The sequence below is a fragment of the Gadus macrocephalus genome, chromosome 20 (assembly GCF_031168955.1).
Source record: "Gadus macrocephalus chromosome 20, ASM3116895v1".
In the NCBI taxonomy this organism is placed as follows: domain Eukaryota; kingdom Metazoa; phylum Chordata; class Actinopteri; order Gadiformes; family Gadidae; genus Gadus; species Gadus macrocephalus.
In genome coordinates, this window is record NC_082401.1 from 20,909,870 (window position 1) to 20,932,323 (window position 22,454).

Below are 22,454 nucleotides of genomic sequence, written 5' to 3' on the forward strand. Positions count from 1 at the left end.
AATAAATTACTTAATAAATACAATAAATAGCAATAGGAGGTAGACAAAAACATATATCAAAGGCAGTCCAACACACACATTTAACTCACAATTCATTTCAGCCTGTCAGTAACAACCCCCCTGCCCCCGGAAACACCCAGCAACACTGGTGTGCTCTCAGCCTACTCCTGACTTTTGTCATCATTTAGTAACCTGATGGTTGCAGGGATAAAAGAGTGGGAGTACCTCATTGTTCTTGTCCCGATTGAACAATTAATGCTTTATTCTTATCATTTCCTGTCTTTTGGGGGACTCCACGCAGGGCGTTGCATGTGTTCCAAGAGTCTTTCCCAGAAGCAGGTGACACACTCTCGCCGCTGCACGTCCTTCTGACTGGAGGAATAAACCTCAGCCGCTACGTTCAGAAGTGGCCAGGCCGAGGTAACTATTTGAATCAATATCATACACCTTGTTTTTTTAACCTTTGCCTCTTCTAAGTTGTGGGGTCAATGCAACATCGTAGCACAGCCTATGCATACTTACCTGCTCTCATTTCCCATCAGCAGCCTCTAGGTAATTTAGTTCTAGCTAATGGAGTCAATTGCTGCAGTAATACAATTTACATAGTGCAGGTTTAAAACGTGAACTTGAAAGACCTAAATGGAAGTTCATCAAGATGCATTTGGAACCGACGCGGTTTCACCCTTTTGTTTTCATAACGTGACTGGTTTCAACTCTGTCTATTGTGTACCGTCTGTGACAAAACACAAACAATAACTTTGCTTTTATTATCTTCATAGACGTCTACATCTCACTTGGAGATGTTGTCATGTTGCAGAATGACACGATCAGCGAACTCACCAAACTTGTTCTGCGGCAGATAGAAATACCCCTTGATAAGGTATCGTCCCACATCAGCAGTCATTGTTATGGGAAAAACACTGACCCTCTGAAATATCCAAACACATCCTGACAAAATGGTGTTACATGAACCCGTGTCTTGTCTTACATTCATGTTAAAACTGTTGTTTCAGCCATAGAGAACCGATAAATCTCTTGATGCTTCCGACTGCCAGATGATCAGGCCCTGTCTCTCTTTTTCCCACTAGGCCATTTGCCTGTTGCTTGACCCAGACACGGTGCGATCCTACATTTGTAATAACAGCGGTAGCAATGCTGGACTGACCACTGCGTGCATGACTGGGTTGGTGGACACGTTCCTGGGCTGGATTAGTCCAGAAAAAGTGGCCAAGCAGGTATAGCTCCAAATGTTACAATAATTGGAAGAAAATGCTTCCAGACAAATGTGTGTTCCTACAGAGGTGTTGATGTCCTGTTGTTCTTTTCTCTCTATGTTTCTCTCTGTCTCTCTCACTGTCTCTCTCTCTCTGTTTCTTTCTTTCTGTCTCTCTCTGTCTCTTTCTCTGTCTTTATGTTTGTCTACACCCGTGTTCTGTATTTCCCAGTAGCAGCTCATGTAGGTCAATACGTGCTACTTCAAGGCACTGTACGATCTGTTGTATATCAACCATGTCAGAACTGGAGCCAGGACTTTTATTCCCCCTAAGGGAAGGTAATTGTCATTAGACTCATCTCTCTACTTCAACACTGATCTCTGGATAATTACTTGCCGGAGCTTGTTAGCGACCTGCTAGCCTTGTTTGGACACCACGTAGACTAGCCATATCCGAATGCTGCTTAGTTGTTAACCTACCATTTTATTATTTGTTTTATTTATTACCTCCTGGGATGAAATCTCAAGACAGGAAGCTGAATATTAATATAGATTTAGTTTCAGCTTTATAAATATGACAATTATTATGATTGTTTAACTTCCTTACAATTGTTTAGAATGATATTATTTTTATTCCCATTATCACCATTATTAATTGATCCTTATTAACACAAATGTGATTGATAACCAATACCTGCGATTCTCCTCTCCTCTCTACTATTCCCTCTGATGTGCCCTACTGCAGGCCCTACTGATGTGGAGTAAGTCAGTGGCCGCTGGTGACCTGGCCTTTGTGAAGGGCTTGCTGCATAGCGTGATGGGAGGGGCCATGAAAAGTCCCCAAGGCACAAGGAGGAGCCGTCGCAGCGTGGACGCAGATGGGCCACAGAACCTGGAAGAGGATCTGTAGGATGAAAACAAGCTATATACACACATATAAACACATATAATAATTACATCTGCACATCAATAAACATCACCTATGCATATTGTAATGCTGCTAACTCATTGTACTTATTATTTATTATTGTATTAGATAATCATCACTATATTATTATGATTTGACTTGTATTGAATTGTATTATATTATTATTAAGCTAATCCTTGTTTTTACTTTATTTGATTAAAAACAAATTAAAAACTTTTTTGGGCAGAATTGGCAAGTTGATGCTCATAAAGCATGGCATTGCCGGTGAACAAACATTTGAAAACATGCACCAAACAAACACCTTCTTCACATGTGTTTGTAGATTTGTGAACGTGGGTCGTGTGGTACTGGAGGTTCTCAAGGTCTTCCCAGATGTCGACTTTGTCATTCAGCGCATCCTGAGGACCGGATTGTTTTCAATGCACACTGCCAACCTGGCCATCAACACCATAGAGAGTAAGTAGCCGGTTACATGACTCACAGCTCATCAAGCAAAAAACTTCTTCCCCCTCACAATTGCAGTTCACCTTCCTACCAGAAGACGAAAGGAAGTTAAACAAACTTGAATACAATACATTTATATAAATATAGTAGCTTTAAGTAACTAGCCACTGCTGGTGTTGAATTCTACTTGGTACAACTACATTCTCCAACTGCAAACATTTTGATTGGCTACGTCATTAAATATCTGAACACCAAAAGCCATTAACAAATTGTCGATATATATGTTTTTTAAGTCCCATGTCCTCCTAGCTATAGTTTTATCCCACTAGGTTTTTTAAGTCTGTATATCTTATTGAGTACATTTTGTTCTGTGTATGGTGTTGCATTATAGCTGCCTGACTCCTTCCTTCTGGTTTTTCTAGCGATGATTACGAGCGTTAGTAAAGATGTTCATCAATTCCAAAACACTTACATGATGCTGATGACTGAGCGGCCAGAGGCGGGTGCTTGGATTGACCAGGCCCTGAACAGCACCGCTGAGATGGTGTTGGAAGTAAGTGTTACCCAAAACAGTCCCTGTTAAGGCCCCGTCCACACGGGCAAAAACAATCCTCTGAAGTGTTTCAGGAATTCTCTTTAAAGACGGACTCATTGCGAAAGCGCATCGAGCTGTAGAAACGCTGTAGTAAATATTCAAGGCACTGGTTCTCCACAAAAAAAAGTGGAGCGCTCAGTCGAGGAGGAGATTAAACCTTTCAAATTGAGCAGAAATACTTTTTAATGTACAGTTAGTACTACTTATATGTCACAAATATGTTATTGTAGGGGGTGTTAAATGTTTTGTATGTACACTTATCGTCTATTATTATTTATTTTTTTACTTATTTGTTTGCCGACCTTATGCGTTTGCACCAAAAATACCATCTTGGGGCAACTTAAGTTATATTATTTTATATATGATCAACCAACATAACCATTAAATTACCATAAAATAAGATGGATTTTGCTATGATTGACTGATCAATCCTTTTTAACGCTCAGCTAAGTTTGGACTTCAATATACAAATCGTCCAGTGTAAAACATTTCCCCCTGCTCTGTGTTCTGTGATCCTTTACGGATTTGTTTTGACCTAATAGTCCTCCTGCAGTGTCGGGACTGAGACAACAAAATATGAATCTGTTTTGCATTCATTTGACTAGGTCTTGACACCAAGCGGGCCCTTAACATGCGAACGCCTGCTGCGTCCCTATGACTGGCTGTTGCAGTCCGAGTGCATGGACCCTGAAGCGTGGAAAGCACTCATTTGCCAGAACGTGACCAACCTGGAACAAAGCCTGGCAATGGAATGGGGGCCTCTGTTCCAGATGGTAATAACCATGAAACACACTAGTATTTATCTTTATTTAATTGTAAGGCTCTAACATTTGTGTCCAATGGCAAGCATTGCTGCGATTCATTTCATAAATAAAAGCAGTACAACTCTATTTTATAGGTACTACCAATACCATTTTTATCACAGTGTATATATCAAATCCAAGTTACACAACATATTGGTTTATGTCATTCGTATTGGTCTGCAATTTTGTGTGACTAGGTTTTAATGTTTCTTTGTGCTGATTTACCATTTGTAGGACATTTCATCAGTGAGACTTATCATATGTATGTGTGCTTCTGTTGTCCCCAGGTGGAAGAAGGCTACAGTAACATCTTTAGTCACCAAGGCGACAACATCACCCTTCCCATGATCCTCTCTGAGTGGCACAAGCTGTGTAACAACACGATGAACTTTCCAATGTTCATAGACACAACGTTTTGGAACTACCTCTCTGATTCCTGGATGTCTGGGAACAACAGTGACGATATGACGGAAACTCTCCTTCAAAGGTCTTATGAATATCCATTCAACAACATCACAGTTGCATGATGTTTGAATTCATATCGGTCAAAAAATAACTTTCGACTCAACCCAAATCAAAACATTAAAGCTGCTCATTTTTCATACGTTAATCACACAAGAATAAAATATTTATGATATATAGCACAGACGGACAGCAACCAGCTCGTACTGAAGTGCCCCTGTTTCCATGCATCCACTCTGCAATGTTGTTTCTCTTGGGTTCCTCAGGGTCATGTCGGCTGTGGCAAGTTTGGGCGAAGGCATCGAAAGGAGCCCGCTGTGGCCCCATGTGGGCCGCTATGTGCACATGACCTCGTGGATCCTGAACTACAAGCCTGGCAACACAACAGAGCCGGCACACTGTGAGTCCTGCATCCCCTGTGCACTTTTGTTTGTTTCTCCCTTCTACTTTGGCTCTGCTCAAACCAATGTGTGGAATGAGCAACATGTGATTGGTGCGTTGTTGGTTTATGTGTGATTCAGTTTGGTTTGCGCTTTGTTAAGTTTTATTGAACAAGATACATAACCCCCAACCACTCTCCCTGGAAACATAGACGCACAAATAACACACATAGAACAATGCCAGACACTGTCACATGCAAACAAAGTTATAGAACCATATCACAGATCAAATAAAAAAAGGGTCAGAGCCCTCTCCCCACACTGTAAACACAAATTATGTTTTAATGTACAAGAAAGGACCCGAGATCTGATAAGACCGTTGGCTTGACTTAATTCTGTGTTGTTCATATGTTTAAGTATTACTTTTCTGTCCCCCCCCTGAAGGTTCCTTTGATTTGCAAACCATGGATGTGTACTGCAATGCTAATGTGGACTGGCCACAGTTTGTTCAAGTAGCAGCACAGACTATGCTGTCACTTCCAACACAGCCAGAGATTTTGATCAGGTAACAACATTTTGCAGAGGTATGGGTAGTCTCGCATATCAGACTTTAGATGAATATCTAAATCCGATCTGATCAAATCTGGGTTGAATGGGGCGTTTCCCCTTCTTTAGCATTCCTATTTGTTTTGACCACTTGGGTGGCTGGAAGTGGGGATCTGGATGTGTGTCATTTGTGAAGAGAAACTCAGCCAGCAGTAGCTAACTGTAGAAATGTGTCTGTAAAGGCTTCAAATTAACACAGTGTTGACCATTGTTACACACAACACACTCAAATCCTCTTCTGAAAACTCATCCACTCGCGGGAATGCATTTTTTAGATTATCTCTGTGACATAACAGGGAAAAAGGAGATACTCCACCTCCGCAGGTTTATGGCCCATGTTCTGTGCTGTCCCACCCCAGAAATGTTGTAGCATAGTAGGACTGTTGGATCCCTGGTTATGCTATGGGGTGGGCTGTCTGTCTGTCTGTCTTTAAAACCTATTGGATGAATATGGTTACACTCAAAGAGATGTTGCACTTAATGCTGATTCATATTATCTAAACAGTAGTTGTGTGTATCCAATTATATTGTTTGTTGATAATATTTGAAAATAATATATACGTCTACCATGCTGAAATGTTATTTTTTTGACAACTTATTTTTTTATAATTGCCACCGTTTTCTATCTGTGCACTCTGTAGATGCCTCAAGGGAACAGTGAGTCTACTGGAACACGTCTATGGTAACATCTTGAGAGGCCTGATTGCAGTACACATCCCAAAACAAATACCTGGGGGTGATGCACTGTCTCACTACATGATCAACCTGGTAGAACAACTGCGTGGCTTTGCACTAAATCTAACCAACCTCAAGGACAGTGACATTTCCAACCCTGATCTAATGCTCCCCAACATCTACAATCTTCTCCGATCCACTGGTCTGACGCCGCTGATGCCCCTGTTTGGGAGCGGTGCATCCGTTAACGCCTCCACTGTTCTGGAAGTTACCCTGAAGCTTGGAAGGCAAAACCAAAAACTCTTCACCTTCAATGAAAGCGACCCCACTCTGCCAGATCTGGAGCGGTTGATCATGAACTTGCTGTCCATGGAGGGAAATCTCACCCTTCCACTGTCTCTCAGCATGGGACACACGCTGCTCACATATTCTGGGTACCTGCGCCCAGAAGATCTGGCCAGCCTCCAGCTGGCCATTCAACCTTACACCAACCAGACATCAGCGGGCTTCACAGAGGCTGTGCTCTCTGCCATGGAGCTATTGAATACACTGACGGATGCGCCTGGTGGCGACCCTTCAAACATCATCGTGGCCTATGTTCAACAGCTCCAGCAGTTCTTGATTTCAGCACTCAGACTGCGTCGAATCGATCAAGTCTGGCTATCAAGTGGGCAACTTAGCCCAGGTCAAGTCACCGACCTCCAGCGGGTCACAGTTGACCTCCTCAAACTGCTGTCCCCAGAGGGCCTCCAAAGTCTAGCTCAGGCCGGACCCAACGCCACCCAGCAGCTGATAATGCAGAAACTTCTTGCGTTCCTCCCAGTCGAGGTCCAGCTCCTTGCAACTGACCTTGTCCAGGAGGTCCAGATGCTGGCTGGTCAGTTGTCATTCTGTACATCAACAGGACAGGACTGTGTGGCGAGCCTCTCTGAAATCATCAAATTCTTGCAGCAAGTCGCGACGATGTTACAAGGGACCGAAGGGAACGTCACCATCCAGATAGAGCCGACCAATCCTTTCCTGCAGGCTCCGTCGTCTCTACGCACGGCCGCCGCCGTCTTTTCACTTGTCCTGCCGCAGAGAGATGTGCAGCACTTTCGATTGATCAACCAGACGCTCCATTTCATCACACTGCTCATGGACACACCGCAGCTAACCGTAGCCCAGGCCCAGGACGCCCTAAGGGAGTCCCACCTCACCCTGGCAGAGCTGGAAGAGGTCGCTGCTCTGCTGGGAGCTGCCAACACCAACAGCCTGCTGGTAAACATCGTGGGCCTCGTTGACGTCCAGCAGTGTTTCGCACAGCCGCCGAGCCCGAGCTGTGCCACGGGCTTGATCAGCAGAGTCACTGGCTTCCTCTCATATATACCCGCGCTCCGCGACGAGTCCCTGATTTTTGCCCTAATTCCGGAACTCCTCAACAAGTCTATTGTCAATGCCGAAGGCGCAATCTACTACAACGATCCACATGTGTCGACTGTACTGATTCTGAACCATACCCTGGCTAATATCATGGTGGGCCTGCATCAGCTGAATCTGAGCTCGCCTGAGCTCATGCAAGAGATCAGAGTTCTACAAAACCTGTTGGAACTCGCCTCCATATATCCGTACAGCATGCCTCCCTTCTCCAACAACACCATGATTGATGCCCAGTATCAGGCCCAGCTGGAGATCATCCAGTGGTACATTAGAAAGCTGGAGAATATCACAAGCAGCAGTGAGGTGTCAAGCCTTCTCTATCCTATATACCGCTCAGTGGAACTATCGGTTGCTATGCAACTGGCGTCAACTAACTTCTCTCAGTTTGTCAGTAATGAGGTGACAAATCTGGTGGACAACCTTGAATACCCTATAGATGGGGCAGGGGTGAACAGAATCGGGCTGGTAATCATTAAGCTGGTAAGGGAGCAGATTAAAACCATCTTGAATAATATCCAGCTTCAAAATGACCTCGACCAGAGTCTTGGATATCAACCTAAGTTCAACGCCACAACCCTGAATGCCTTATCATATCAAACGGGGCTGTATCTGGATCTCATAGGCAACTGGATGAGAACACCCAACATCACCACAGTCTTCAACAGCATGTTAAACTGGGGAAACTCTAGCCTGAACCTAACCACCCCAGGGAACGACATCCACCAATTGCTGCAGTCCGTCGCATATTACCTCGACAAGGAGCAGTTGGCCTACTTCTCAGTCGTCAGCAACTTCACCCAGGTCATCAACAAGGCTCTGTCTGCGGCGGAGCAACCGGGCGGTCTCCAGAGCGACACGTTCTCCGAAGCCATCGTGGCAGCGGTCGGACAGGTGATCCAAATCCTGGACCCGGAGATCCCAGGTCCCCTGCAGCAAAACGTCTTGGCCGTCACAGCGGACTCCCTCCAACTGATCGTCAACCCTGACATGAGCTTCGCCGCGGGACGATACCTCTCCTTGCAAATCCTGAGAAGGGCGGAGATGCTCGTCGAGCAAATCCTGCCGAATGAGGTTGTTTATTATGTGATTCCTGGAATCCAGATCATCACCACCTATTTTGAGACCATCTCTATGATTGATGGACAAGACAAGTGGAATCAGATGTAAGTTGCCCTTTTTTTTTTAAGATTCTCATGCAAATAAGTGTGTAAATTCACCATCTATTGCCGTATAGGTCAACCCATTGGTGATTGAGCATATGGCTCACAGAGGAAGGCCCTTGAAAGTGCAGTATTATGAAGGTTACGAACTGGCTACACTGTTTGCATCTGTGGGGAAAATGACCGCTTATCGCACAAAGTGTCCCCAAAGAGAACGAAGCGGGAATTTTTGGGATTGCCACTTTATACGGGTGAAAATAAAAGTAATGGAATTGCTTATTTGGTTCTGTCTCTTGCACTTATAAAGGTTAAAACATGTTCATGATGCACGTCCATGTGTTTCTCTCAAGCATTTTGAACGAGTTGAAGACCATCCAAGGATTCCTTCCCGAAAACAGCACAGCCTTCTTGGCAATCACAGTGAACTCCCTCCAACTGATCATCAACCCTGACATGAGCTTCGCCGCGGCACGCAACATCTCCTTGCAAATCCTGAGAAGGGCGGAGATGATCGTCGAGCAAATCCTGCCCAATGAGGTTGCCTATTACGTGATTCATGGAATCCAGATCATCACCACCTACTTTGAGACCATCTCTATGATTGATGGACAAGAAAAGTGGAATCAGATGTAAGTTGCATTTTTTTCGCTTTTGTTAAAGGGGTAACATATACTGAGGAAGGCTGAATAGACTATACAGTTTGTATCTTGGATTAGACTCTTGCACGAATAATATAGATAGAAAATGTTAATGATTTTGAGCTCTAAGCAGGCAAAGAAGTTAAAACATGTTCATGATGCACGTCCATATGTTTTTCTGAAGCATTTTGAACGAGTTGAAGACCATCCGAGGATTCCTTTCAAAAAACAGCACAGCTGAAGCCTACTTGACCACTATCATTGACATAACTTACTCATTAATGGGGAACGATAAAGGCAAGTGTGCATGTCACTGTCCAACTGCATAAAATTGAAAGTCCAACTGCCAATGTTAACAATTCTTGAAATAACTTTTATTTTATGCTATGTTTTCAGAAAACATTACTCTCTGGGACAGTTTTGGGAACTCATCATCAATGGGAGAATTGACAATAGTTATCAGTCAGGTAAAAATCATACAAAGACCTGTTACAATTTGGAATATTCCATTTTTATTATCTGAGAACAAAATGCTGTGTAGGTTACAATCTGATATAATTACTACTACTTGCAAATAGTGCTACAATAAGATGACAACATAGACTGTCAAATTGTACTTCTAGGACGCCTCACCAGAATGCCTGCGGCCTATTTTGAAACACTGCAATCCTCCTGCCTTTCATCAAACTAAAATAGTACTTCTCCCCAGATTCAAATGGTCCTGAACAATGTGTGGCCTGCGTTCACGGAACACCTAGGGTTTCCCATCAGGGTTCCCCCCATCATGAGCTTTGTTGACCTGGCCCCTGTTCTGGAACAAATCGTGACTGGTACTGCAAACCCAGGCACCTGGTACAAGTAAGCTTGATTGCCCTGACAGAGGTGGGACATTTTGTGAAAGTTAAGGTCACGCCATATTTTGTTCAAGGTGATCTGATCATATCCTTTATTTAATAAAACAGTATAATCTTCACTGGGAAATGCACATGTGATTATGACCGTGACAGAGTGACAACGGTGTTGGCGGGACACGTCTCCACTGTTACGGCAATCCGTTTCAGCCATTGAATTCTCACCCATAAGAATATATTTCTATTGAATGACACTAGGCCCATTTAAAGCTAAAACGGCTTGCGATTCACCATGACATCATCGGTATCTCTCTTTGAATGGGAGTGTGGTATACTGAAGGAGGGGCGCTTTGGACTGTATCGTCGGGTATTAAATGGAGGGCTTGTGGTTGAGTTTGCCCTGGAAGCCAACGTAGCTGCGTTTTCTCACAGGCTGGAGATGATGCTGAACACGCTGCTGTCGATGCTCCAAGAGACGTCCCTGTGGGATCCCGACGTGCCTTGTGTCTTGATCGTCGAGACCATTTTACAAACACAGGTTCAGACCATTCAAGCTCAGAATGGTGAGTTTCTTAAACAGCAGAGAGCCTACTAGGATTCCCTTGATACTTCTCCATGGTACAACTATTATAATCTGATATACAGTATAATAGTATATGTGTATTTCAACTTACTGACTTTGATTAACCAAAAACAACACAGACAATCAATACATTATTCCCAGTCGTGGAGCATGATGTAAGCTTTTGCCTATTTTAAATGCTTATTTGTTTTTACCATGTGAATCACTTCAGTAATGACTCATGATTTATTTGTATGGTTTTCATCCCTTGTAGAGTTGATACAGAGCCTTAACGGACCACTCGTCACATTGACAGCAGAACTCATCCAGTCCATTAACAGCAGCCATCTCAACTGGTCTGTCATCCAGGAGCCATTCCTGGTCGCTATTGAGCGCATGGTGATGGCTGCCGGACAGGTTAGACTGCTGTGATTGTCCCAGTGCATCTCCCTTATGCACTGATTTCTAAAAGAGATTGAGAGAAACAATGGAACAGGGCGTACAGATATTTTTTTCAAAGGAATGCAAAGCCTTCGTTCTTCCGGGTACTTAATCTTGTGGAGTAATGTGGTTCCTACTCTTATTTTGAGTAGGAATCCCCAAAAAAATAAATATTTTGGGGATTTTTAATTTTGGCACCGTCTGTACATTCGGTTCCCATATATATGTTGTTGCGATCAACGCTAGATTAATTATAGGCTCTTGTACATTATATTTCTGAGATATGTAATTATATCTTTATACCAGAACTTAAATGTTTGATAACAAATAGCGTAATCAACTAAATTTAAATATTAACCAGAAAAACATTGGTTAATACCTGAAAATGAAACTTTCATAAGACGCACGATTAACAGACTCTGTGATTGATGTGTCCAAAACACTAGTTTGATATTTGATGTATGGGCTTCCCAAAAATCTGTCCATTACAACCATTGAAGTCTGCAATCCTCATTACAACATGCTGTATGCTACAGCATGTTGTAATGAGGATACTCTCCAAATGTATTTTATATTGTAGCATACAGTATGTTTTAATGAGGATACTCTCTGATTGTGTTTTATACTGTAACATACAGTATGTTGTAATGAGTATACTTTCCAATTGTATTTTATACTGTGGCATTTAGTATGTTGTAATGAGGATACTCTCCAAATGTATTTTATACTGTAGCATACAGTATGTTGTAATGAGGATACTCTCCAATTGTATTTTATTCTGTAGCATACAGTATGTTGTAGCTTTCATCAGCTTTAGATCAATAGCCTGCTATGGTGACACAATGACATACAGATCACGGGATTCACTAGTTATTCACCCACTCAAACTCAAAACTCAAACCGGTTTTTCGCAACCTGTAGGGGTCATAATAGAACATTGTGTGTCAGGTATTTGGAAATACAGGTGCACGCAAACTCGTTACCTTTCTTTTTCGAAGACTGAACAGTGTAAGATATCAGAGACATTATTTTACACATGAAGCAGGTTAGAGCGTGATCTTCGACCTTCGTCCTGTGACCATTTGGTGGGAGATGGTTTGAAGGACAGTTGCCCCACTGATGCAGGATCACTGCCCTTCACGTCTCCCTCTCACTATACCTAAAACCATACTCCTTTGTCTAAATTATCCCCTTTCTCTCCATTGTATGCCGACCCCGCAGAACAGGTTTAGCTTTTTCTTTTCAATGACAAAGCGCTTCTACGAACATAGAGAGAGATGTCGTTCACCATTTATCTGTTGTAAACTTTGCTCTCTCACCCACTCCCTGTGTAGACCAATGGGACCTTGGACTGCCTCCAGGTTCTCATGCTGTGGGAGCCTGTGAGGGCCGCGGCTGGGCTGGAAAACGACACAGACACCCTGCGGGCATGGTGTCACGTGAGCCTGCAGCCAGTCCTCCAGAGCTACGCTGCAGCTCAGACCCGCTACGCCAACCTCAACATCAGCGTGAGTGCTGTGCTGCCCCCTGCTGAGGAGAATAGAGAACCGATTGTTTTAAGCTGGATGACGGCGTAGTGCCTTTAAAGGGGCCCTATTCTTACCTCACAAGTGGGAGTGTTCACCTAGATGTATGATAGATGGATAAGCCTATCAGCTGCTACAGTCCACTGGGAGGGCTGGTAGGTAGACTGATCGCTCCGGCATCTGTACACGCACATGCGCGGAACAAGTCACTTTTATACTTTCACATGCTGACCACTGGATGGCAATGTTGCATCATCAAACCCATTCGACCATTCTGCTTCTAACGACGCGCCCTTCTGAACAGAACCTCACACCAGGGGCCGCCAGTGTGACGGCTGCAGGGATAGCCATGTCCCTGCGTTCTTTGTACCACGCCTTCGTCAACAGCAGCCGTGTGTCGGAGCAGCTCATCATCGCTTTATCCATAGAGCTGTCCGATCTGCAGCCCCTGAGCTCCGAGGAGCAGGCTCAGTGGTACCAGAACCTCCAGGAAATGCAGCTGCAAGAGAGGTGACTACTCCATAGTTATTGGGCGGTAGAAGCCGCCAGCACCTTTCAAAGGCCAAAGTGATGGAGTACACACACGCACACACACACACACACACACACACACACACACACACACACACACACACACACACACACACACACACACACACACACACAGGCACACCTGCACGCGAGCAGGCCCGCACACACACGCAGGCAAGCATGCACATATAAGCAAAGACAGACACACACATGCACGGCGGTACGCACAAATATTGCACAGCTCATTTAAATAGTTCCTATGATATCCACATGCGTTAGCAATGAGCCAATTTGAGCCTTATGAATTGACACGTACCGATTGATGTGGTCACACTTGCATTCGTTGCTTGATTCATTCAATTTGACTCCTTGCCTGCGGAACAGCCAAATCCACACATATAGCGGCTCAAACGTGATTAATTTAGGCCCCTATTAAAATTGATTTCCCCTTATGGTCCCGCTGTAACAATGAACCGGGCATAGTGATAAGGATCACATTCTGCATATATTGGGGAATCAATCAAGTCTGACTGCATGAGTTATAGATCATTGATCACAGCGGCAGAGTGGCTCCGGAGTCTATTATCTAGGCCGAAATTTGAAGGCTGTGTGAATGCTTTCGAAGGACGTTGATGACAAATGATTTTGTCTTCTTGCTTGAACTGAGAAACGATCACATTAAGGACATATTGCATTCGGGGGAAAAGTTCAAATCAATCAGAGCGGCTGTTATGGTGAAGTGAAAGCAGCTTCTGACGGGGAACAGTCTTTGGACTGGCATGTTGGTTTCGAAACGTTGCTATTTCACCTTTGCTATTCTTGCAGTCCTTACTTGACGTCACATTAACCAGGTCGTTCGACGGCTGTCTTTCAGCTTGGACTCCCTCGAAGCGCTCACAGATGAGCTGCTGACCGTGGCCCCCTTCCTCAAGACGTACGTGGAGGCCGCGCAGCGAGCCGCACAACACCTGCTCAGCAGCATGCAGCCGATGCAGAGCGGCGACGTCTCTCCGGACATTTTCGGAGAAACCGCGTACACTTTCCTGGACTCCCTGAACCTCACCGACCCCATGTTACCCATGGTCTGGGGGAACGGTACGACACTTGACGGGCCATCTGTCTGCAACCTCGTGAAGGAAGTGGTGAGCATGATCGCGCGGACGGAGCTGTTCGGCGACATGCCCGACCTCTACCGATGCATGGAGCGCTTCGTGGCCGCCAACTCCACGCGCCAGGTGGCGGAAGAGTTGGCGGAGCTGTTGGCGTGGGCCTCCGAGACCCCGCAGGGTCCCGGGATGGACGTGCTGCCCCGGCTCGTCTCCCTGATGCACGCGCTCTTCAGAGCGGTCCACGAGCAGCTGGACATGGAGCTCCCGCAGAACACCGGGTTCTTTGGAGACTTGGCGTTGGCCCTTGTCCAGGCGGTGCAGGCCCTGATCCCCATGGAAGACGACGACAGCGGGCCCCAATGGGAGTCGGTGCCGTGGGGGAATCCGGACAACGGCACCATGTGGCTGGAACGAAACGGCGTAGCTAAATCAAGGCGCCGTCGCGAGCTCCCCACGGAGCCCATCAGGGAGCCCATGGTGGACTTCATCGAGCTGTTCTCCGTCGACTACCTGGCCCTGTTCCAGGCCGTCTCCATCGCACCCAGCCCCGCAGAGCTCCTGGAGACGGCTCACGTGCTCTTCGCAAATCCAGACCTGAACGTGGTGATGAAGGGTACAGCCCAGGACTTTGTGGGGCAAGAAGACACCTCAGACACGGAGGAGGCCATTGACTCCGTGCTGGGCGTGCTTGCCTACCTCACCAACCGGGAGGTCTATACATCGTAAGTCAATCCTGGGCTGCAGGGGCTCTGTGAAAGGGACTCGGGAAATGATTGCTTTAGTGGCGGTCCGTGGATTTAACACATTGAGGCTCCCGTTGGAGTGGTGGGAAATACTGACAAGGCGCGATGGTGTCTAGACTTGCGTGGTGTTTCTTTTGTATTTAAAAAACAGGAAGAAGTCCAAGTACTATTAAATACGACTATACTATTCAAGAATCTAAACCCCAACAGGATCTCAATCTCGATGTGTGCCATCCGATTAAATGTGCTGTAGGTATGATTTAAGAGCTGTAATTTCAGTGTAATTTGTTTGAAATACCATAGCCATCCGTCATCTATTTGAGTGAAATGCTGTGTGAGAATCGAGATTTTGGTTGACTGCGCCTGCATATGTCTGAGACTATTTTGATTTTAGTCTAATTTCAGACAAATTTTCACTGATTGGTTTTGGGAATACATTTGCCTGTCAAGACCCTAACAAAACATAAGAGGCCTCATGTTTAATTCTCCACCAGACCGTGGACGTATGGATCGACGGAGCTGCTGGTCGACATGGCTTTCCTTCTCCCAGAGGGGCTCCCCTACTCCTGGCTCATAAAGAACATCACCTTGAGCCTTGCCAAGGAATCTCCAGGTATCCCCACTTCACCTCATTGCACAACTCCTTTTACACCTCCACTTCTGACTCACTCGCCTGGCTAGGGAGAAAGCTTGGGTCTCTGAGGCAGGTGAGGAATGCCCATCGCACAGACATTAGTAAAAATGTTAAATGAAGGAGTGTGTGTTTTTACCTCTCTATTCGGTTGCATCCCTCAAGGAGACTCTTGGGTTCGCTACCCATTTGGAGATCTACACAACATGTCACATGCATACTGAAAATATTCAACACTTCCACATACTGATCTCCACATATTTGATTTATTCTGTTTAATTTAGCATTTAAATATTTAAAGGGAACACAGTTGCAAGTCCCCTCGGGCTGTATCCAAGGTGAACAAACAACTGCGATACCTTTCTTGATCTACCCTTTTGCTAGTTAACTTAACCTCTGGCTTGCCACCTGTTGTATGAGCATCATGTAGGAATAAACAGAGAAAAATGTCTTGTCCCGGCTTTCGTAATTAAGATTATAATGATTTTACCTTAATTTCAGGGACACTTCTGGTAAAGATCATGCAGAATACATGATTTTTATGCTAATTTTGAAAGGTGCACTCTGTGTGATCCTCTCGTGATGTGCCCCTAGCGCTTTACAAGCTGACAAGTTATTGCAGTCATTCGCTAAATGTACCTTCTGTGCAAACGTAGCAGCCGTACCCTTGAGTCCAAAAATATTTACAGTTGGTTAACCAACATCGCCACTTATACTTTCTCCAAAGGTCAGGATAAACAGAGAGATTGCATTTGGGCTGTTTATTAGTTGAATTATTCATCAATGGGCGCTGACAAACAAGACTCTTGTGGTTGACACATTTTTTTTACAGTCTGCCCATTTGTAAATTATGTAAATATCCCAATAACAATATGTGACACCCCAAAAAAATACATCTTGTTGGCAACGCTTTCTTGCACAAGGGTTCAGTGACTTAGTCGCTAGGTGTATGTTTCCATGCTCTCTGGCTGTCCTTACTGCCACGTATCCTTGTTTCAGTACTCTTTTCCCTAGACCTCAGGGTGGCAAACCATGGCAACAAGCCATCAAGTGTTCACATTACTATTTAGTTTGTGATTCAGTTTGGTGAGAGGACTGATAAGGCTTCGAATCTTGTTAGCTGGAATGCCGAAAAGGGCCCTCGACTGCCCTGGTCCGTTCCTCCAACAGCCCGGCCACTCTGGTCTGTATTTAACCAAATTAACAAAGTGGAATTCGATCACGTACTCCGCGACGTCTCTCATCAACTCCCTCCCCCCTCCCCTGTACTTCACTTGGATGGCGGTGACTGTGTGCTTTAATTGGGTGCTGGACTGCCACACATGCACGTACGTGCGCGCACACACACACACACACACACACACACACACACACACACACACACACAAAATCATCCATGCACCAAGTGAAATGCTTACAGCAGGGCCCGTTTGTAATTAGAATGCCCTCTAGCAGTGGAGCTCTTTCAAGATTCAACATCACTGTTGTCTAGTGTTTGTCTGATTTAATATTCTGTCATCACTGTACAGCTTCCTGGGGTGCTGCCTTTCTTGACAACTTGAAGTATTCAGAAAGGCTTTTATGCAGCATGCCATCTTTGGCCTCTCATTTCCAAAGCATGCACCCTCCATGCACGACCCCTGTCAGCAAAGTGTTTCAAACACCAATCATTTCTTTAAATAATGTAACACTTGGATTCAATTACCTTCCTATACAATCACAACTTTACAATCTATTCATTCTAGTCATTCTCTTCATGACATTGCGTCGTTGTTGCGTCCGTTTGCGTTGATCCAAAGTGACTTCCTGCAACGAGTAGCTCAGGACAATCCTGGTTACGTTAGAGGAACATTCATGGAAGTCTCCTAAGAAATACCATCCAGGTACGATTTCAGGATAACCACGGTTCTCACGATAAGTCAGTGCTTCCCAAACTTTGCAAGGAGAGGAAAACTAGAACAACAAATGACTCAGCGCACCACATGGAGCTAGGTAGCGGTCCCCCATGAATACGCCACACATGGGGAGCGTCTGAATTGTGAATCAATACAGGCAGTACCAGCTGCTGTTTATGAGTGGAACACAAGAGTGGGTGCATTGGGTCCGGATCCAAAATATTGAAAGTTTTGTAAACACTGTAAACATACAGGGACTAAAAATGGCAAACAGAGAAAGTTACACTGTTGATCAAAAGTCAGCTTTCTCTGTTGCAAGATAATTCTTTGACTATTGAAGTAATGGTGCTTTTAATCTGAAAATATCCTGATCTCCATTAACACACATTCTCTCTCTCTCTCTCTCTCTCTCTCTCTCTCTCTCTCTCTCTCTCTCTCTCTCTCTCTCTCTCTCTCTCTCTCTCTCTCTCTCTCTCTCTCTCTCCCTACCTCTCTCTCCCCACAGAGAACCTGCACCTGCTCCCGAAGATGTATTATACAGTGGCTGAACTTCTCACCACCAGCCTGATGGATGAACAATACCCATACATTCTCGAAGACTTCTCCTACCAGGTTTGAACCATTTCTGGACCATTCTGACGTTTCTACCACTATGTACCAATAAATGTGTGTCCACGTGGATGCAATGTATGTGTGTGTGTGTTTGGTGTGTTAGTGTATGAGCATGTGTATTTGTGTGTTTGTGTGTGTTTGTGTGGAGGAAATCTCTGAGGAACAATATCCCCCCCCGCCCCACAAGAATGCACAAGCTCATTGCTCATTGATGTACTTGGTTTTGAAGTTACAAAAGTACCAACTACTTTTTAGTGTGCCAAAGGACAACAAGGGTCTATGATTGTCAATGTACTGCAAGTGTTCTTTGAACACCTTCTAAAACACACAACCATCTATTATTATGAATAGAACAGATTAACACCAGCCCCAGCGCTGTGTTCATAGAGGCCTCTTTACTGTGGCACACCTTTTTTAAGACACGCGCACACACACACACACACACACACACACACACACACACACACACACACACACACACACACACACACACACACACACACACACACACACACACACACACACACACACACACACACACACACACACACACACACACACACACACGTGCATACACAGGACCCACCAAGTCAAATTCTGTAAAAATGTCCTATTTTATTATAGCTCTCTCTATGAAATATGGACAACTAATACCTCTATCTCACCGGTAACTGTTACAAAAATGTCGCATCTTATCCAGATTACTGCAAATAAAATAATTCCCAAATGCCAGTAAATAACTGCAACTTCAATGGAGAAACGGCCTCATTATTGACAAGAAGGGATTCTCGGATGCATTTACTGTAACATACCATTTTCACAACGTTGAACTCACAACAATTACACAGTAATTAACTCCCTTGCTGCCCGCCAAACGTAAACTCATAGGTTCCGCCTCAGTGCTCTTCCTTCATGCTCGAGCTTACGCTACTTATCTTTGTCCCCGCATGGCGTGCGGCCCGTAAGGTGTGTCGGCTGGAGAACATGGATTCCGTGCGGACCCTCTTGAGTGCCCTGAATGTTGAGCCGGGGCAGCTGTGTGCTATTCTGACACCAGCCGTGAAAATACTAATGGAGACCCTGCCGGCAAACTATTCCAACCTGCCTGATGTCCTCTTCACCACCTTGGTTGGAGAGCCCATCACGTACAATATTGACCGAGGCTGGTGAGTTAGTCTGCACTATTATGAGGATGATGATGATGATGATGATGATGATGATGTAGTGAGAACTGTGTCCATGCTCATCTGCCTGTGTGTGTGTTTGTGTGTGTGTGTGTGTGTGTGTGTGTGTGTGTGTGTGTGTGTGTGTGTGTGTGTGTGTGTGTGTGTGTGTGTGTGTGTGTGTGTGTGTGTGTGTGTGTGTGTGTGTGTGTAACAGGACCACTGCGTTACCTGCAAATTTTGGCTTGAACATAAGCAGCATCAAGGCTTTCACAGTAAACATAACCAAACCAGGTAAAGTTGCATAACTGTTTACACACTTTCATTTATAGCTGGCATTTTTCAGTACTGTTTTATTTCAAGAGAATAATCACTAGCCTCAATTTTTTTTGGCATTTTTCCTACTTAAATTGTTGTAAAAAGAAAGCATGTATATGGTGCATCTATGGTTGTGAAGTGTAAGAGATCAGGAGATCGTGTTAAAACTGAAGTGTTTATCCCTCAGAACGGGTGGCGGTAGGAGAAATGTTCAGGGATGAGGCTGCCTTTGTGATGGACGTTCAGCGGTACATGGCCTTCGACCAGCGCACCCTCCACCTTCTGCTGAACACCACCCTGCCGGACAACCTAGCCGTAAGGGTCTGCCCGCGGGCGGTGCACCCACTCACCCGACCGTGTTTGAAGACCAGAGCAAGGCGCAATGTGGTGTCTTCTCTCTTGTTTCAAAATCATTTCCGTATGAGCTCCCTATGTATAATGGACAACTTGTAACGGCATGATAACTCAAGCAATAATTGTGTAATAAGCAATGATTGTTTGGAACAGCATGTAGCTATGCAGTGTGGTGAGGGTTAGGGGGCTAAGAGTAGGGTAGGGTTACCTACCCTTTCCAATCCTTAGGTCACCCCCTAATTATCTTATTTTCCATATCATAATTATATAATAAGTACATGCTGATACAGGTTGTATCACATTGCAGTATAATAACACTGTCATGCAAAGTGTCACCATGCAATCGTACTAGGGTGTGTGAGCTTGTGAGTAAACAATAATCTGTTCTTCAACGTTCTGCAGACCCTCTCCTGGTTGGTCAGCCTGCGCCACTGCAGAGACTCACCGTATGGCCAGTCAGAGGAGCCCGAGGCCGTCATCTACAGGGCCTTCTGCTCCATGTCAGCCCAGCAGTGGTACACCTTCTCGCTGCTGGTGGCCCGCCATGTCAGCAATGAGAAGCTCATCTACAGGGTAAGGCAGCGGCTCCGAAATTGGTTAAGGATTCTGGGAGGGTTCTGTGATGACATGGCTAGGAGATCTGTTTATATGAATTCTGACACCACGATAATGGTTTCACAGTGATGCACTCCTACAAGGGATAGAAATGAATTATTGACGAGATACTTCGGTCTTTATGCTATCGATAGTGAAAGTGCAAAGCAAATCAGCCACACGTGTAAACCATAATTAGAGATACAATAATATATATCCTATTTTGGCCTATTTTCGAAGCTGGGGTCAGAATTGCTTTAATATTTTCTGACTTAAGCTTCTATTGGTATCATGTTCGGAAAACAACACCCAAATTGTTTGAGTGACCTACAAGCCTTCATTGAAAAGAAATGTCCCATCCAAACACAACAGCCCACGCCTTACAAAGGTCAATGACAACACAAAAGCAAAAGACCTGCAACTGCCAGCGATAAAAAGGAATATTCACAACAAACACAAAGCAAAAGACTTGCAACCTCAAGCGATGTAATGGATCATTCATAGACAAACAAAAGAGTGAAAAGGTGTCTATAACCTCTTCTCTTTGGTCGGGGCGGGCGCTCTCCAGCTGGTGATGTCTGAGGAGCTGCAGAGCATCGTGGGCTTCATGCTTCAGATGACCTCCGTCCTGACGGACATGATAGGCAGCCTGGGCCCCGTCCTCGGCCAGCTGCAGGGCTTCATGACCTCCATCGACGACCTCAACCTGGTCGCCGACCCCGCCTTCCGCAACGTGAGTCCCCTCGGCCAGGGGCTTCACGCCTTCACACGCACACTCACGCCTTCACACGCACACGCACACTCACACCTTCACACGCACACTCACACCTTCACACGCACACTCACACCTTCACACGCACACTCACACCTTCACACGCACACTCACACCTTCACACGCACACTCACACCTTCACATGCATGCACATTCACACTTTTATATACATACATACAGGATTAACCTTTTTTTTTTTTTACGCTCAAACTGACATTTATTTTAGGGAACAAATGATGCGTAGAAGTTTACCTTGTGGAAAGATCCTGGTCCAAATATCGACGTTTTGAAAACATAGGACAACGTTTAAATATGGAGTCAAATTAATGTATACAATGTATGCAAACATGCACGTTAAAAAAAGTTGTATTATAGTCACAATCTCAGATCTGTGCATTTTAAAGGTCTTCAAATTCATCATATTGGGTGTTAAACCGTCATATTACATAAAATATGAAGGCATGCTATCATAAAGTAACTATTACCTATTCCAGAATAAAAATAACCCTTTTGGGTACATGTAAATACAGTCTTGAGATGTCTACCTGTTTTACTCATTAGATGGTGAGAGGATACAAAGGGGACCTAAGTAGCAGGTCGATGCTGACCACCATGACCAGAGCCCTGTGCAACAATGGCATGATGGCCCTCTTTGGCATCTCCAAGCTGACCATCATGACCGACGCAGACCCCTCCTTACCCTACACCGAGCAGAGGGAGGAGATGATCACCAAGTTCAAGATACCCCGCGATGCTTGTATGTATAAGAGAGAGAGAGAGAGAGAGAGAGAGAGAGAGAGAGAGTGGGCGAGAGATAGAGACTGAGACAGAGAGAGAGATTGAGATTGTTTTAAAACACCTTTATTTTTTGATAAATTAAATTAAATCTCAACTTGCTCAAACAGTCCCTGACAAAGTCACACAAATGTTTAAAACTACACTTCCTAACATCACTCATGATTCCTGATGTGAGAAGACTGTCTAATACTTTTTCCTAATCATTATATACTTCTTGTTTGAGTATCTAGA

The 22,454-nt window shown here is 44.7% G+C and overlaps 1 protein-coding gene across 1 annotated transcript in view; it reads left to right on the forward strand.

The window, feature by feature from the left end:
• abca12 (ATP-binding cassette, sub-family A (ABC1), member 12) overlaps positions 1-22,454 on the forward strand; it is a 58,050-nt gene that overhangs the window by 8,969 nt on the left and 26,627 nt on the right. The window contains exons 9-36 of the mRNA XM_060039490.1: positions 302-420; positions 780-880; positions 1,089-1,235; positions 1,959-2,119; positions 2,464-2,597; positions 3,008-3,138; positions 3,786-3,953; positions 4,271-4,470; positions 4,712-4,845; positions 5,270-5,390; positions 6,073-8,688; positions 9,036-9,314; positions 9,508-9,620; positions 9,720-9,790; positions 10,033-10,181; positions 10,607-10,737; positions 11,011-11,153; positions 12,512-12,685; positions 13,008-13,213; positions 14,109-15,065; positions 15,581-15,699; positions 18,118-18,224; positions 19,191-19,390; positions 19,605-19,681; positions 19,893-20,020; positions 20,462-20,632; positions 21,222-21,386; positions 21,987-22,244. Of these exons, the coding sequence (XP_059895473.1) occupies positions 302-420; positions 780-880; positions 1,089-1,235; positions 1,959-2,119; positions 2,464-2,597; positions 3,008-3,138; positions 3,786-3,953; positions 4,271-4,470; positions 4,712-4,845; positions 5,270-5,390; positions 6,073-8,688; positions 9,036-9,314; positions 9,508-9,620; positions 9,720-9,790; positions 10,033-10,181; positions 10,607-10,737; positions 11,011-11,153; positions 12,512-12,685; positions 13,008-13,213; positions 14,109-15,065; positions 15,581-15,699; positions 18,118-18,224; positions 19,191-19,390; positions 19,605-19,681; positions 19,893-20,020; positions 20,462-20,632; positions 21,222-21,386; positions 21,987-22,244 (7,480 nt within the window). The remainder of the gene's footprint in view (positions 1-301; positions 421-779; positions 881-1,088; positions 1,236-1,958; positions 2,120-2,463; positions 2,598-3,007; positions 3,139-3,785; positions 3,954-4,270; positions 4,471-4,711; positions 4,846-5,269; positions 5,391-6,072; positions 8,689-9,035; positions 9,315-9,507; positions 9,621-9,719; positions 9,791-10,032; positions 10,182-10,606; positions 10,738-11,010; positions 11,154-12,511; positions 12,686-13,007; positions 13,214-14,108; positions 15,066-15,580; positions 15,700-18,117; positions 18,225-19,190; positions 19,391-19,604; positions 19,682-19,892; positions 20,021-20,461; positions 20,633-21,221; positions 21,387-21,986; positions 22,245-22,454) is intronic.